We start from the raw sequence: 12,496 nt of genomic DNA, 5'->3' as shown, positions 1-12,496 counted from the left end.
ATATTTTCTTCCGTTCTTTTGGAAAGATTAAAGGGGACATATCACGCTTTTTTCATCAATATATATTGGTCTAAGAGGTCCCCAAAACATGTCTTTAAAGTTTATGCTCAAAAAAACACTTTGAAATCAGATTTTGGCATGCCTGAAAAGTCCTCTTCTTCATTCCTCATCAGAACACTCTGTTTTCCCTCTGACCACGCCCCCTCCGGAAGTGGATGTGCCTCGGCTCTCCAGCACGTTGATCTAATGTTTACATGTTGGCTGAATATACACGGCTGCTCAGAGATCGCGTTACTTCAACCCTCTGAATCTGATCCTGACGGAGAGGCGCCTGTAGCAGGACCTTTCTGAAGGATTGGTCACAGATTTAGTGTTTCTTGTTGTTTTATTTGTCAGTATGTCGACGTGTGTGTTGAGCATCGTTGAACGCAGCAGTCTTGTTGCATGTAGAGCATAAGCAACGCTTGACTCGGTCTTGTTCTTTAGCCATTGGCATATTTATTGAGGCCAAAAGGTTTCATCATAAAATACTTTCATAGTAACGGAGCTGCAGGTGCCGTACCTGCTCTCCTCTTCATCAATACAACAACTGCGCATGGGACGTGATGACGTCACATCTGAACACGTTCAATATAACATTAAGCAGAACATTGCAGTACACTGAGCAAGGGCGCCATCTGGTGACAACATTTAACAGTGTGTCTTGGTACACAGCTACAGCTACAGCTACAGCTACAGCTACAGCTACAGCTACAGCTACAGCTACAGCTACAGCTACAGCTACGAACATATAGCTATGTGGCTATGCAAATTAGCTCTAGCACTTATCCATGACAAATAAAAATCATCCACTATATCTTCAAATCTGCAGACGTGGGGAGTAAAACCGACCTTTGTGTTCATTAAGACAGCCTACAACTAGCATGCCTCCCTCCTAAGCTCCTTGTTAGCACACATGTGTGCAGGTAATGAAAAACGGGGGAGGGATTCAGTATTAATTTATACAGTCTATGGACTGAACAAGCTCCGAGCTCTGACTCCGTGACAGACCGGATATTGTTGTTACGTAACAAAAACACTGAAGTCTGAAACGGCTCGTTTCACACACATTTACAGAAAGGTGGAGAAATCAGAACAGGGGCAGAATGGATTTTTTTCATTCTCGGGGGGTTTGTAGACATGCCAGGGAAACATATTTCAGGTAGAGAACCATTAAAAAGTCCATTTTGCATGATATGTCACCTTTAAAACATCCAACTGATCTAGTTGATCCATGGCACTGAGTCTTGAATAGAAAGGTAAATCATCCTCAGTATGAATCTATTTCACTGACAAAATGTGTGGAAATGTAAGAAATGTCTGTGTGTGATAAAATATGCTGCATAAAATAATTTGTATTTGATGGACTTTGGTCGAATATTTCTATTTTTACAATGATTTTACAGTTCAGCAGTCTTTTGTTGGTCAACACTTTGGCACTTCTTTAGTTTTGTAAACTGATTATCAGTTCGTATACAATAAATATTGTCATGAAGTTATATTACTAGTCTAAGACTACTTTGAGATTCTCTTTCATTGACTTCTACCACTTAATGGGTTTATTTATTTGTGGATTAATAAATATTACCTAACAGTTTATCAGTACATGAAATCGCTAGTCCTATCACCATTTGGACTTTATGTAACACTTAAGCTATTTGATTAACTGTATACAAATATCGCCATCTCTTGTATCAGTCCTGTGATCTGGATTTTATTCTGGATGGTCCTGTGGTTTGTGAAAATGCTGCACTCAGAATTTCTCACTTTGCTCTGAGTTATGACTCAAAGCTGGTATCTGTAGTAAGGGAGTGGCCTGATCCAAATGACATCTCACAACTGCGCCGCCTCCTGGATCTGGCCTCTTATTACTCCCAACTTATCAAAGACTTTGCTACCATTGCCAGCCCCTGGCACCGACTGACTTAGAAAGGCCAAGTGTACCAGTGGACCTAATACTGTGCAGCCTCCTTTGGGCAGTTAAGGTAGGTGCTAGCTGAGGCCCCAAAAAATGGCTTACTCAGACCCCAAACAGCCTTTAGATGTGGACACAGACACCGGCAATGTGGGCATTGGAGCTGTGCTGTCCCAGGAGGGAAAGCTTGGGGAACTGGTCATTGCATATTACAGTCACCCCGTCAGCAAGATAGAGAGGAACTACTGCATCATACGCTGGGAGCAGCTAGCTGCATCCTAGACAGTTTCGTCCATAACTGTATGGGCAGAGATTTCTATTGAGCACTGTTCATGCTCCCATGCATGGAGTTGGTCATCTCCATGCAAATGCAAACTCAAACGCAAATGCCTTCTCTCGACGGCCCTGTGAGGAGGACAAACGCAATACAGCTGGCGAGCTGAGGACAGGAAAAATGTCTGCGTGGTGGTCGTGCTCCAAATCAGTGCTGCAGATAGAGATTGACTCCCAAACAGCTTGTGACACAAACTTTGAGCTCATTGATCCCAAATAGTGTCACCAAGACCAGAGCCTGTTCCTCCCAGTGTCCAGGTCTGGGTGGGGACCTGTCAGTGATCAGTGTAAGCAGCTGTTTCAGCATTGGACCCCAAGACCAAAGCCCTCTACTCTCAATGCCAAAACAGTTTCCTATACCGTCATTGGAGGTCACACGGAGGCCACTGTAATCTCATCCAGCTCCTGATTCCTGCCAGCTGAGACAAACTGTCCTTCAGCTTGTCCATAGAGAAGTGGGGGCCAGTCACTCCAGAGTTGCCAAGACTTCACATCAGTTGAACCACTACAGCTGAAGCGTGGTCAATGACATCTTTTATTGGTTTAGAGCACAGTGACTAGGTCTGGAACTGTGAGGCCATTGTGTTCAGAGAAGTTTGCCAATGACTGGGTATCAATGAGGCTCAAATAACTTCACTGCACCCATGGCGTGATGGTTTGGTGAAATGGTTTAACCACACACTGGCCACCCAACTTGCAATTTTGACCAACCATTGGCGATGGGACTGGGACTAACATCAAACAAGCCCTGGCCTAGGCTGTTACACAGCAAAAAAGGCCTAAAACTTTGAACCTGTCGCTGTGGTGGGGGTTTATAGTCCAGAATGGAAGAAAAGTCTCCCCAAAAGTTGACAAGTCACAGGAGTGGGCCCTATACAGTCCTAGGGAGACTGTTAGATGTGGTTTATCAGGTCAAGCTGGTGATACTCCAACGTGACTGTCTTTGGAATTATGGGACAGGTAACTTGTGAAATGTATCTGTAAATCCCTGCACAGTTATCAAGATGTTATGTTACACTATGTGTTCTGTTAATGTTGTGTCAGGCACACAGTCAGCACATGCCGTTATTAAGTGGAGGAAGGTTGAACCATGAGTGACAGTTATACGTCTATGGAGAATGTGTGCCAGTTGTTCATACCGGCTGCTCCACCTGTTCGATGTGCAAAACAGTCCTGCATGTTTCTGTGCTGAACTATCCACTAACAGTTACCACCAGCACTCATCAGATTGTAAATAGTTCACACTCCAAGCGCGAACACTTTCCATGAAGACATTTTACATAAAGAGGAGATCTAGACTGGACTCTTAAATAAAATAACCATTGTGCATCAATCCACTTTATTTATACAGCTTCAAATAGCATTTAGACATGCAGAACACTTTACCAAAACCTTACTGTGTTGAAATCCGAGCTGTTGGCTCAGGGCAAATGGAACTGTCAACACATTAAACACATACACAGTTCATCTAAATGAGACACACTAGGATTCAACAAGTGTTTACATTTGCTCTTCAAAAACCAGCTCAGCTGTTTGTGCTGTTATCAAGTGCATGTTTGATTTCTTGTATGACAGTACAGTGACCCTTAGACATCAAGAAAACTGGACTCATTAAAAGGTATTCATAAATATTTGATCTCAACGATTGAGTTGGATAATCAGAGCTTTAGAACAAAACAGGCTTTTACATATATTGAATATTTTGGACATTTTCAGGCCGTACATGACCGGGTTTAGGATCGGCTGACATGTAAGAAGGTATGAGGACAAAAATATAGACAGCAGACTTGGTACTCCGCTCATATTCAGCCTGCTCTGAATAACTTCGAAGCTAATTCCAAAAGCAAAGTTGAGCAGAGAGGCCAGGTGAGGTGTGCAGGTACTGACAGCTTTTTGTCTGGTCTCTTTGGAACCAGAGAAACACACTTTAAGAATCCTCATGTAAGTATATAAGATCCAAATCAGAGGAGCAATAACTGTCAATGCACTAATAAAGAGCCCGTAAATGTTATTTATTGTGGTGTCAGAGCAGGCCAGTTTGACTATGGAGTAGTTATTACAGTAAACATTGTCAATAATGTTCCCACACAGCTGCAGAGTAGAACTCAAGGACACTGTGCCAACAACAGAAAGACAAGCAGCTAACCATGACACTGCAATAAGCACAGCAACCTTTTTAAATGTCATAAGAGAGTTATATTGCAGAGGATAACAGATGGCAAGATATCTGTCATAAGAAATGACGGCTAAAATATAAAACTCTACACAAAAATATGAGTACACACAGAAGATCTGCAGGAAACACAAAGGAACAGAAACAGTGTGACTGTCAGAGAGAATCTGAACCAAGAGGAGAGGAAGGGACCCCGTACTACCAAACAGCTCATTAACAAACAGACTGCATGGAAATATATACATAGGTTCATGTAAGCTCCTGTTCTTACAGATAACAACAATGAGCAACAGGTTGGCACACAGAATTAACGTGTAGATAAACATTACAATCATGAAAAACAAGGGTTTTAAAACCCTGGTTTCAGAAAAGCCACCGAGCCTGAAATGAGAAAAATGTGTAAAATTGCTCATGATTGATCATGACCCATTACCTCATTAACCATAAGCAGAGGACCTGCAGCAGGACCAGACTGTATGGAGACGTCACACAGACTCAAGATACTTACAGAGCTGGCTCACTTTAATATTGTAAACCCTGTACCTTTAACTCCAGTGGCATGGAGCTGTGCCCGTGCTTCCCCATGTTCACCTGTTTTCAGCTTCAGTAGAGCAGCTGCACATTAAGTGCAGGTGAGTTTACTTTGGATCACCTGATTTGGTTGTGATTAAATACCTTCTAAGACAGTCACATGACTGGCCACAGGTCTGGAACAGCTGAGGTATTCGAAGTGATGACAATAACTCAGAAAACTGAAGATTGACCCCAGGACCTTTGTGGAAAAATACTTCTAGGGCCAAATATGATCAAGTAATCTAAAGATAGTGAAGCAGACATCTGAGGGAGTCTGGAAATATTTTATATTATTGTAGCAGAAGTACAGGAGGATTCTTTCTTAGAATCCACAAACAAGCACCTCTTCCTGGAATGACCAGGGACATGGTCAGATAAGGAACACAGACAGGAAACTGACCACTTGGGGTAAACAACTGGATAACCCCGAGATGGATCTGAAGCCATTAAAGTGATCGTTCAACCACTTAGTACGGTAATTAACTGCAAGGTAATCTCCCTGCCGACCAGAGATTGGGCGGTTCTCATGCTCTGGACTATGCTCTCTGTCCAGACCCCCTTTTTCCTTGTTACTTAATATTTTTTCAGATGAGTGGAAGTTCATGCCTCCTTCACCAAATGGAACCAGAGAAGATAAAGGTGTCACATTTAATTCCCCAAAAGTTTCTTTTAGCGGTGAAGACTCTCTCTTCAAGACCACAGGTCATATAATATGATATAATATAATGGAGGGGGAAGATTAACCTCCAACCCCTCCCCTGTCTTTGTCTCAACCTTGGGATGAAAGAGACATCTCTCTAAACGAACTATAATCATTCACCAAAAGATGTGAACAGATTGGGAATTAGTGCTGTGAAAGTTTATTTGAAATGTGTTAAAAAGTTATTTTTGATCTCTAATGCTGGGCTTACACCAAACGATTTTCACAGTCTCAGACTAAAAATTGAAAATCTTCAGTAAACCTGGGAGTTTTGGTGGAGTCACAGCGCGCCCCCGTCTGCTCGATCGTTAGGTTTAAGGTGGTAGTCTGCGCTGTTTTCTATCAGTCTTCTCCTAGTCTTTTATCGCAAGTCGCAGTGACGTAACACAATCAACAACCAATAGATGAGCTCTGACAAAAGCGGAAACAGGAAACCGTACATTCAAAGTGGAGGAAAACATGGAGGAGCGTGAGAGAGAAGTACCGGCGGTGAAACGACGAAAGTGGACCGTCCAGAAGGAGGAGCGGATGGTTGAGCTGTGGGCAGATCAGCCCTGCCTGTTCGACATAAACTCTCGTACATACCACGACAGAGTTGAAAAGGACATATCGGAAATAACACAACATAATAAACATTCCACCATTCCCCCCCCTCTCCCGCCTCCCTTCCACCCCCTTATTTTAATGCACCTCACTAGATACTGATATAGGTAAAGACATGGGGTGGGGGGTGTGGGTTGGGTGGACCGGTTTTATACTGGGGGGGGGGGGGCAGATTGTGGTGCAGTAGTGCGCTACGGCTCTCCCCCCTCTCTCCCGCCCCCCCATCCGCCCCCCTATTTTAATGCACCTCACTAGATACTGATATAGGTGAAGATATAGGGTCGGGGGGGCGGGTTTTATATGGGGGGTGGGCGGCGGATTGTGATGCAGTAGTGCACTACGGCTCTCCCCCCCTCTCTCCCGCCTCCCTTTCTGCCCTCCCTATTTTAATCCACCTCACTAGCAAACATACATACAATGAAAAAACAAACAAAACAAAATTCAAATCATATCACACACACACAGATCAGGTTTGGCGGGGCCTTAGTGTTTGGCTCAGCCCTACTCGTTGGGGCTCCATCGGGGCTGGGTGGGTGGCTGGTGTCCCTGTCACCCTCCGTCCCCCTGCTGCCCCGCCCCTGTGGGGGCCTGGTCCGCGGCTGCCCTCGGGCCGGGTTTCCCGGGGTTCCCTCGCGGTCCTCTTGGGGGGGTGGGGGGGTGCGCAGCTGGGGGGGTGTTACTACGGCAGCCATTGGGGTGTCCCTCCATGCCCCCGCGGCCTGGTCCATCAGTCGCAGGGCGTGGGTGGGGGGCGCGGCTGGGGGGAGTGGTCGGGCCGTCTGGGGCGGGCAGGGGGGATTGGCCCTGCCGCCTCCGCCCTCCCCCCGCTCCGGCGCGCCGGTTGGCGGGCTCTGGTCCTGGTCCTGCCCGTCTGCCTGGCTGTCTGCTCCTGGTGCCGGGCCCCCTCGGCCCTGGTGGCTCCTTTGGCTCCGTCTTGGGGGGCTGTGGGGGCGGTGTTGTGGGGGTGTCCCTTGGGGGGGCTGCGGGATCTCTCCCCCCCCGCCCCCCTTTCCTCCTACTGGGTGACCTGGGGGTCGCCCTGGGTGCTCCGGCGGTACCTGTTTGCTTCCGGTCTGGGTCCTTGGCTTGTCCCCTGGCCTGGGTCTCCCGCGGCGGGTTGGGTCCTTCGGTCTGACTGCTCTCGCGATATTTTTATTTTTTTTGGCCCACCTAGGTGTGCACGCCCTCTTTTACAGAACATGATATTAGCTGCCAATAAAAGATAGGCCAGAGTTCTAAGAGGGATGGTGATGGTCGCATGCACACAGTCACAAGCACAGAAGAAAAAGGCTTTCTTTCTTTTCTTTTGCTGCAAGAATAAATTGCATTAATATTTGACAGTTTGTGACAAACATGACACAAACCAGAAATATATATGCAGACAAGAGAAAGAGAAAAAAAAAAAAAAAGCAATGGACCGAGATAGCAGAAGCCTTGCAAATGCCCGGTAAGTGTGCAAGTAGCTAACACGCTAATAACGTTAGCTCTGTATTGAACGGCATAACGTGCTAGTTAGCTCATGTTTGCTCGTGATGTTACTTTAATAAGAGCACGAACGAGAGACAACATATGCGGGAGTGAGCAAACTTAACTTTATACAAAGAAAATAAACATGTCGTTTGGGCTAATGCAACCAATTTATGTTTCAGTTGCTGAGGTGAAAACAAGGAGCCTGTCTCTGAGGACACAGTTTAGCCGTCTCCTACGACCTCGACCAAGTGGAAGTGGGGAAAAGACTCTCACTTCCAAACAGAAGTGGATCTTGAGAGGTTTGGACTTTCTCAAACCGTTCGTCACCCCTCGTAACACTGAGACCAGTCTTGTTGTGAGTATTCACCATGCTCTATAGCACACTGTGTTCGTAATTTGTTTTGTTGTACAGCACTTTGGGTTCAATTTCTTGTATAAGGGTGCTATAAAAGAAAAATAAGTATTGTTTTAGTCCAAAATTGGTATTGATATAGCTTCATAGCCCCCCTGACTGGATATGGTTGCTCTAAAGTTACCACCACTGTACTTTCAAACAGATTTTGAAGTCTATACAACAGTATAATAAATGATGGAAAACCACAAAAAATGGCAAATTAATGTGTTTAAACAAATGATCTCTGTATAGTATCAATAAACTTTTGATAATGTTTCCAAACTGCTAATAGAATTTCCACTATTATGACAAATACTTTGTCAATCTTATCCAACAGATTGAAGATGATGAGACAGACACACAGGGGACAATGGCTGATGATGAGGTATCCTCTCTCGTTGAAAATTCTTCTCTGGACAAGGACATCACAGAGTCTGTGTTCAGGCCTTGTACACCAGGCTCATCAAGGTCCTCAAGCCCACCACCATCAGAGCCCAGAGTCCACCAGTCTTTAAACAAAAAAGCAAGACGTGTCAGTGACAATGAAATTGAGCTTGAGAAGCTTGAATTGCTGAAAGAGATGTCCAAAACTGTTAGATGTGGTTTCAACACAGAAAAAGATGATAAAATAGAAGAAGAGTTAAGCTTTGGACGGCAGGTTGCAGTTGAGATCAGTCACATCAAAGATGCAACTTTAAAAACAAGAGCCAAAAAAAAAGTCATGACTATACTGTATGACTTTCAAGAAGCAGATCAACAGCAACTGACAGGCACGGCACAATACAGGCCACAACCTAATGATCAGCTTAACTTTTGGCCACAGCCAACAGCATCACAATACATAACTCAGGGTCTGCAAAATAGTCAAGTCCAGCCTTACATTCGTCCTCAGGCATTACAACCACCACCATCACACCAGCACACACACAGCCTACCTCAGGGGCAACCAAGTTTCATGCAACTCCTTGAAGACAGTGAAGATAATTAAAACAAGTTTGAGTTTATATAGTTAACATTGTGTATATTGTTTACATTTTACAGTTGAGGTACTGTTTTATATTTCATTTGTTCCGATGTGTAAATTACACAGGAAGTATATGTTTAAATAGTGCTGATGTTCAGACACTTGCATAACTGAAACACAATGTTTCAACTAGAGTATTTTTTTGGCACTTTTACCTCACAGTTAATGTGGCTGAAAATGCTGTTCTTTTCAGAATGTTGTGTATGCACTGTGAAAATGGCATTTTGCTGTGAATATCATTTTTTCTAAGTTTTAATTCCAAAGATTGTAGCCTGTGTTTGCTCCAGTGTGGAAGTGCCTATTCTTCTCAGAATAACAAATAAACAATTTTTCAATAAGTACTTGATTTTAATTTAACTTATTTGCTTTACAACAAAAAAAGCACAATGGTGATTTATCCGATACCAGTACAATACAACAGTACAGTTGAGCCAGTACAACAGAAGTTTTTTCCTTTTTAAATTAAAAAAGGCAGACTTGAATACAAACATTTACAGTATTTCCATAATATAGAGGAGTGTGTCCCTATGAGAACATAGTCACAAAATAGATTTTGAATGGGGGAATAACAGGCAGTCAGGGATATTGCATCATTGCACTTGTGCACACATTATATGTGGTGCTCCTGCCATGGCACTTGGCCTTCTGGTGAGTTGAAGTACTCCTTCATCATGTCCCTCAGATCTTTAGCCCTTTGTGTTGGATTGCGTGCTCTGTTGTTTGCCAGATCATGGAACGCCCACTGGCCTTCTTGCCTCCAGGATCCAGGGATGAATTCATGGTCATCAGTTTCTCGGTCTGTCAAGGTAGGCGGCACATAGGGCTCTGATCTGTGTGCTCTCAAGAAATTGTGGATCACACATGAGGCAAGTGTAATTTTGACGACCTTGTCCGGATCTAGACTAATGGTTGTTCTGAAGACCCGGAGCCTGTTGGCAAGAATTCCAAATGCGTTTTCCACAACCCGCCTAGCTCTCGACAACCTGTAGTTGTAGATTCTCTGGTCATGGTCTAGCTGTCGGTGTGAAAATGGCTTCTGTAGATCAGAGCGTAGGGGAAATGCATCATCTGCAACAAGCATGTATGGCATGACAGTCTCTGTGTTAGGGAGGGGTTCTGGTGGGGGTACATTGAGAAGGCCTGCTTCCATTGCTCTGCGGAGGTCAGAGTGGGCAAACAAACCACCATATGACAGTCTGCCCTGGGCCCCTACACACACATACACAAATTTGTACTGTGCATCCACAACTGCCATTAATACCACAGAAAAGCGGCCTTTGTAATTGCGGAAAGTGCTGCCCGAATGACCAGGGGGCTGTATATAGATGTGTTTGCCATCCAGTGCACCCAGGCAATTTGGGTACTGCCACTTCTCAAAGAAGTCTGCGGCAATAGCTCTCCAGGCAGCCTCTGATGTTGGTGTCTTCAAAACAACGGAAAACACACATATCCAGTACGCCTCAATTAGTGATAATGTTTCATTTACATATGGTTACTGTCCAATGTAAGAGCACAGATGTTTTGTTAAGTTTTAGTGTTTCACCTTGAGGTAATCCTCCTTCATGACCTCATAGAGAGCCTCACACGTGGAGAGGATGATCTGTGATACAGTCGTGCTTCCCATGCGGTATTGGAAACCCAGAGATTTAAAGGTTTCACCTTGAATGGAAACAGTACACAAATACAAGACTTACCATTTAACTGTAACAGAGCAGGTGGAGACATGCAGAATTACAGTTGTGTGTGAAAGTTTGTGCACCCCTTTAAAAACAGCATATGATATGGTAATATTTTAATTGAAAAGGTGAAAAATTCTCTTGGGTATATGGAAAAAGGACATTTTTATGCATATCTACATTTTATTTCGTAAATTGAACAAATACAAAATAAAAAACAGCATTTTGGCATTTGAAAAAGTGTACGCATCCTAAGATGAGATGAAATAATGTTTTTATTTCTGTATTTTTGTTCAATTCATGAAATAAAATGTAACTATGCATTTTTTCTTGATATTGCCTTTTTTCCATATACCAGGCATCAGTGATTTTTCTATGATCTATTAAATTTTGGGAGGCTGGGGTAAAAACAGGAAGGTGTTGGCCTTTCTACGGTAGCAGTGGTAATGTCCTTCATACAAACCTGTGGCCAAAAATCTCAGTGTCACAGACAGTCGCTCCCTTGCACTGATGGCCATCCGAAAACGGGTGTTTTGCTTTGTTATTAGTGGTTGTACTTTTTCTAATAAGAAGTCGAAGTCCTTGGATGTCATGCGGAGCAATTCTTTAAATCCATTTCTGTCGTTTGCCTGGTTAAAAGTGCCAGAAGCCAGAAGAAGAGAAAAAAGAGTTTATGCTCTTTGATAACCTTTGCCAGGACAATATGAATCAGATGTTATGTGAGTGTCATTATATGCATAAGAGGTCTACATGGACATTGTCATAAAGGTTGGGTGGGATTAAAAAAATATAGTTTGTTTAATCTCTGACAGTGTAGTCAACATAATACTTTGAAGTTTTTCTAACTGATCATTCCAAATGACAATAGTTAACAGTATTGTTATCACTCACCTCCAGTTCCTTCTGTAGGACGGAAAGACCTTTGTGTCCCCTTCCATATAACCAGGGCCGTGCCCACATTCTGCGTCTTCTCCTGTTCTTTTTGTTGTTTTTTTCAGCACAAACCACTGCACAAACTAGAGCAGCTGTAGCCAAAAGCTGCTTCTCCTTCATTTTGTGAGCTTCTACTCAGAGCATGATGGGAAAAAATTGCATGGTGGGAAAAAAATGCTGAAATAATCTAGTTGTAGTCTTGTAAATAGTGACCCTGCAAGATTCACAGTCTCAGTCTGAGACTAGACTGTGACTAAAAACTCTAAAAGCATGTCTTTAGATGTGAGCAGGTGTGAGCTGATAGTTTTCCATGAGTCTTTTCCAAATCTTTTCAAAGTCTTCTGATGTATGGGTAGCATAACTTGCTGATCCTAGGCACCCCGGAGTTAGATACCTCCACGCACATCTTCCTATAAACAAACACACACATGGGCAACACGCACCCCCCCCTCTCACCGAAACGCTCAAACCTTAAGTGTAAGCTCCTGTTCTTACAGATAACAACAATGAGCAACAGGTTGGCACACAGAATTAACGTGTAGATAAACATTACAATCATGAAAAACAAGTGTTCTAAAACCCTGGTTTCAGAAAAGCCACCGAGCCTGAAATGAGAAAAATGTGTAAAATTGCTCATGATTGATCACGACCCATTACCTCATT

At 43.6% G+C, this 12,496-nt stretch overlaps 2 protein-coding genes across 2 annotated transcripts; both read right to left on the bottom strand.

The window, feature by feature from the left end:
• Positions 1–3,659: 3,659 nt before the first annotated feature.
• Positions 3,660–4,873, bottom strand: LOC117813900 (olfactory receptor 4E2-like). Its single transcript, XM_034684960.1, has one exon. The coding sequence runs from the start codon at positions 4,871–4,873 to the stop codon at positions 3,926–3,928; it is 948 nt and encodes a 315-aa protein (XP_034540851.1). The 3' UTR covers positions 3,660–3,925.
• Positions 4,874–9,834: 4,961 nt separating this feature from the next.
• On the bottom strand, positions 9,835–12,188 carry LOC117813899 (protein ALP1-like). Its single transcript, XM_034684959.1, has 4 exons — positions 11,792–12,188; positions 11,364–11,529; positions 10,768–10,883; positions 9,835–10,647 (listed from the first exon to the last, which is right to left on the bottom strand). The coding sequence occupies exons 1-4, from the start codon at positions 11,951–11,953 to the stop codon at positions 9,835–9,837; spliced, it is 1,257 nt and encodes a 418-aa protein (XP_034540850.1). The 5' UTR covers positions 11,954–12,188.
• Positions 12,189–12,496: the final 308 nt, after the last annotated feature.

This window comes from Notolabrus celidotus, chromosome 6 (assembly GCF_009762535.1).
Source record: "Notolabrus celidotus isolate fNotCel1 chromosome 6, fNotCel1.pri, whole genome shotgun sequence".
Classification (NCBI taxonomy): domain Eukaryota; kingdom Metazoa; phylum Chordata; class Actinopteri; order Labriformes; family Labridae; genus Notolabrus; species Notolabrus celidotus.
Note: the sequence above shows the minus strand (reverse complement) of the source record. Positions and strands in the feature narration are given on the sequence as shown.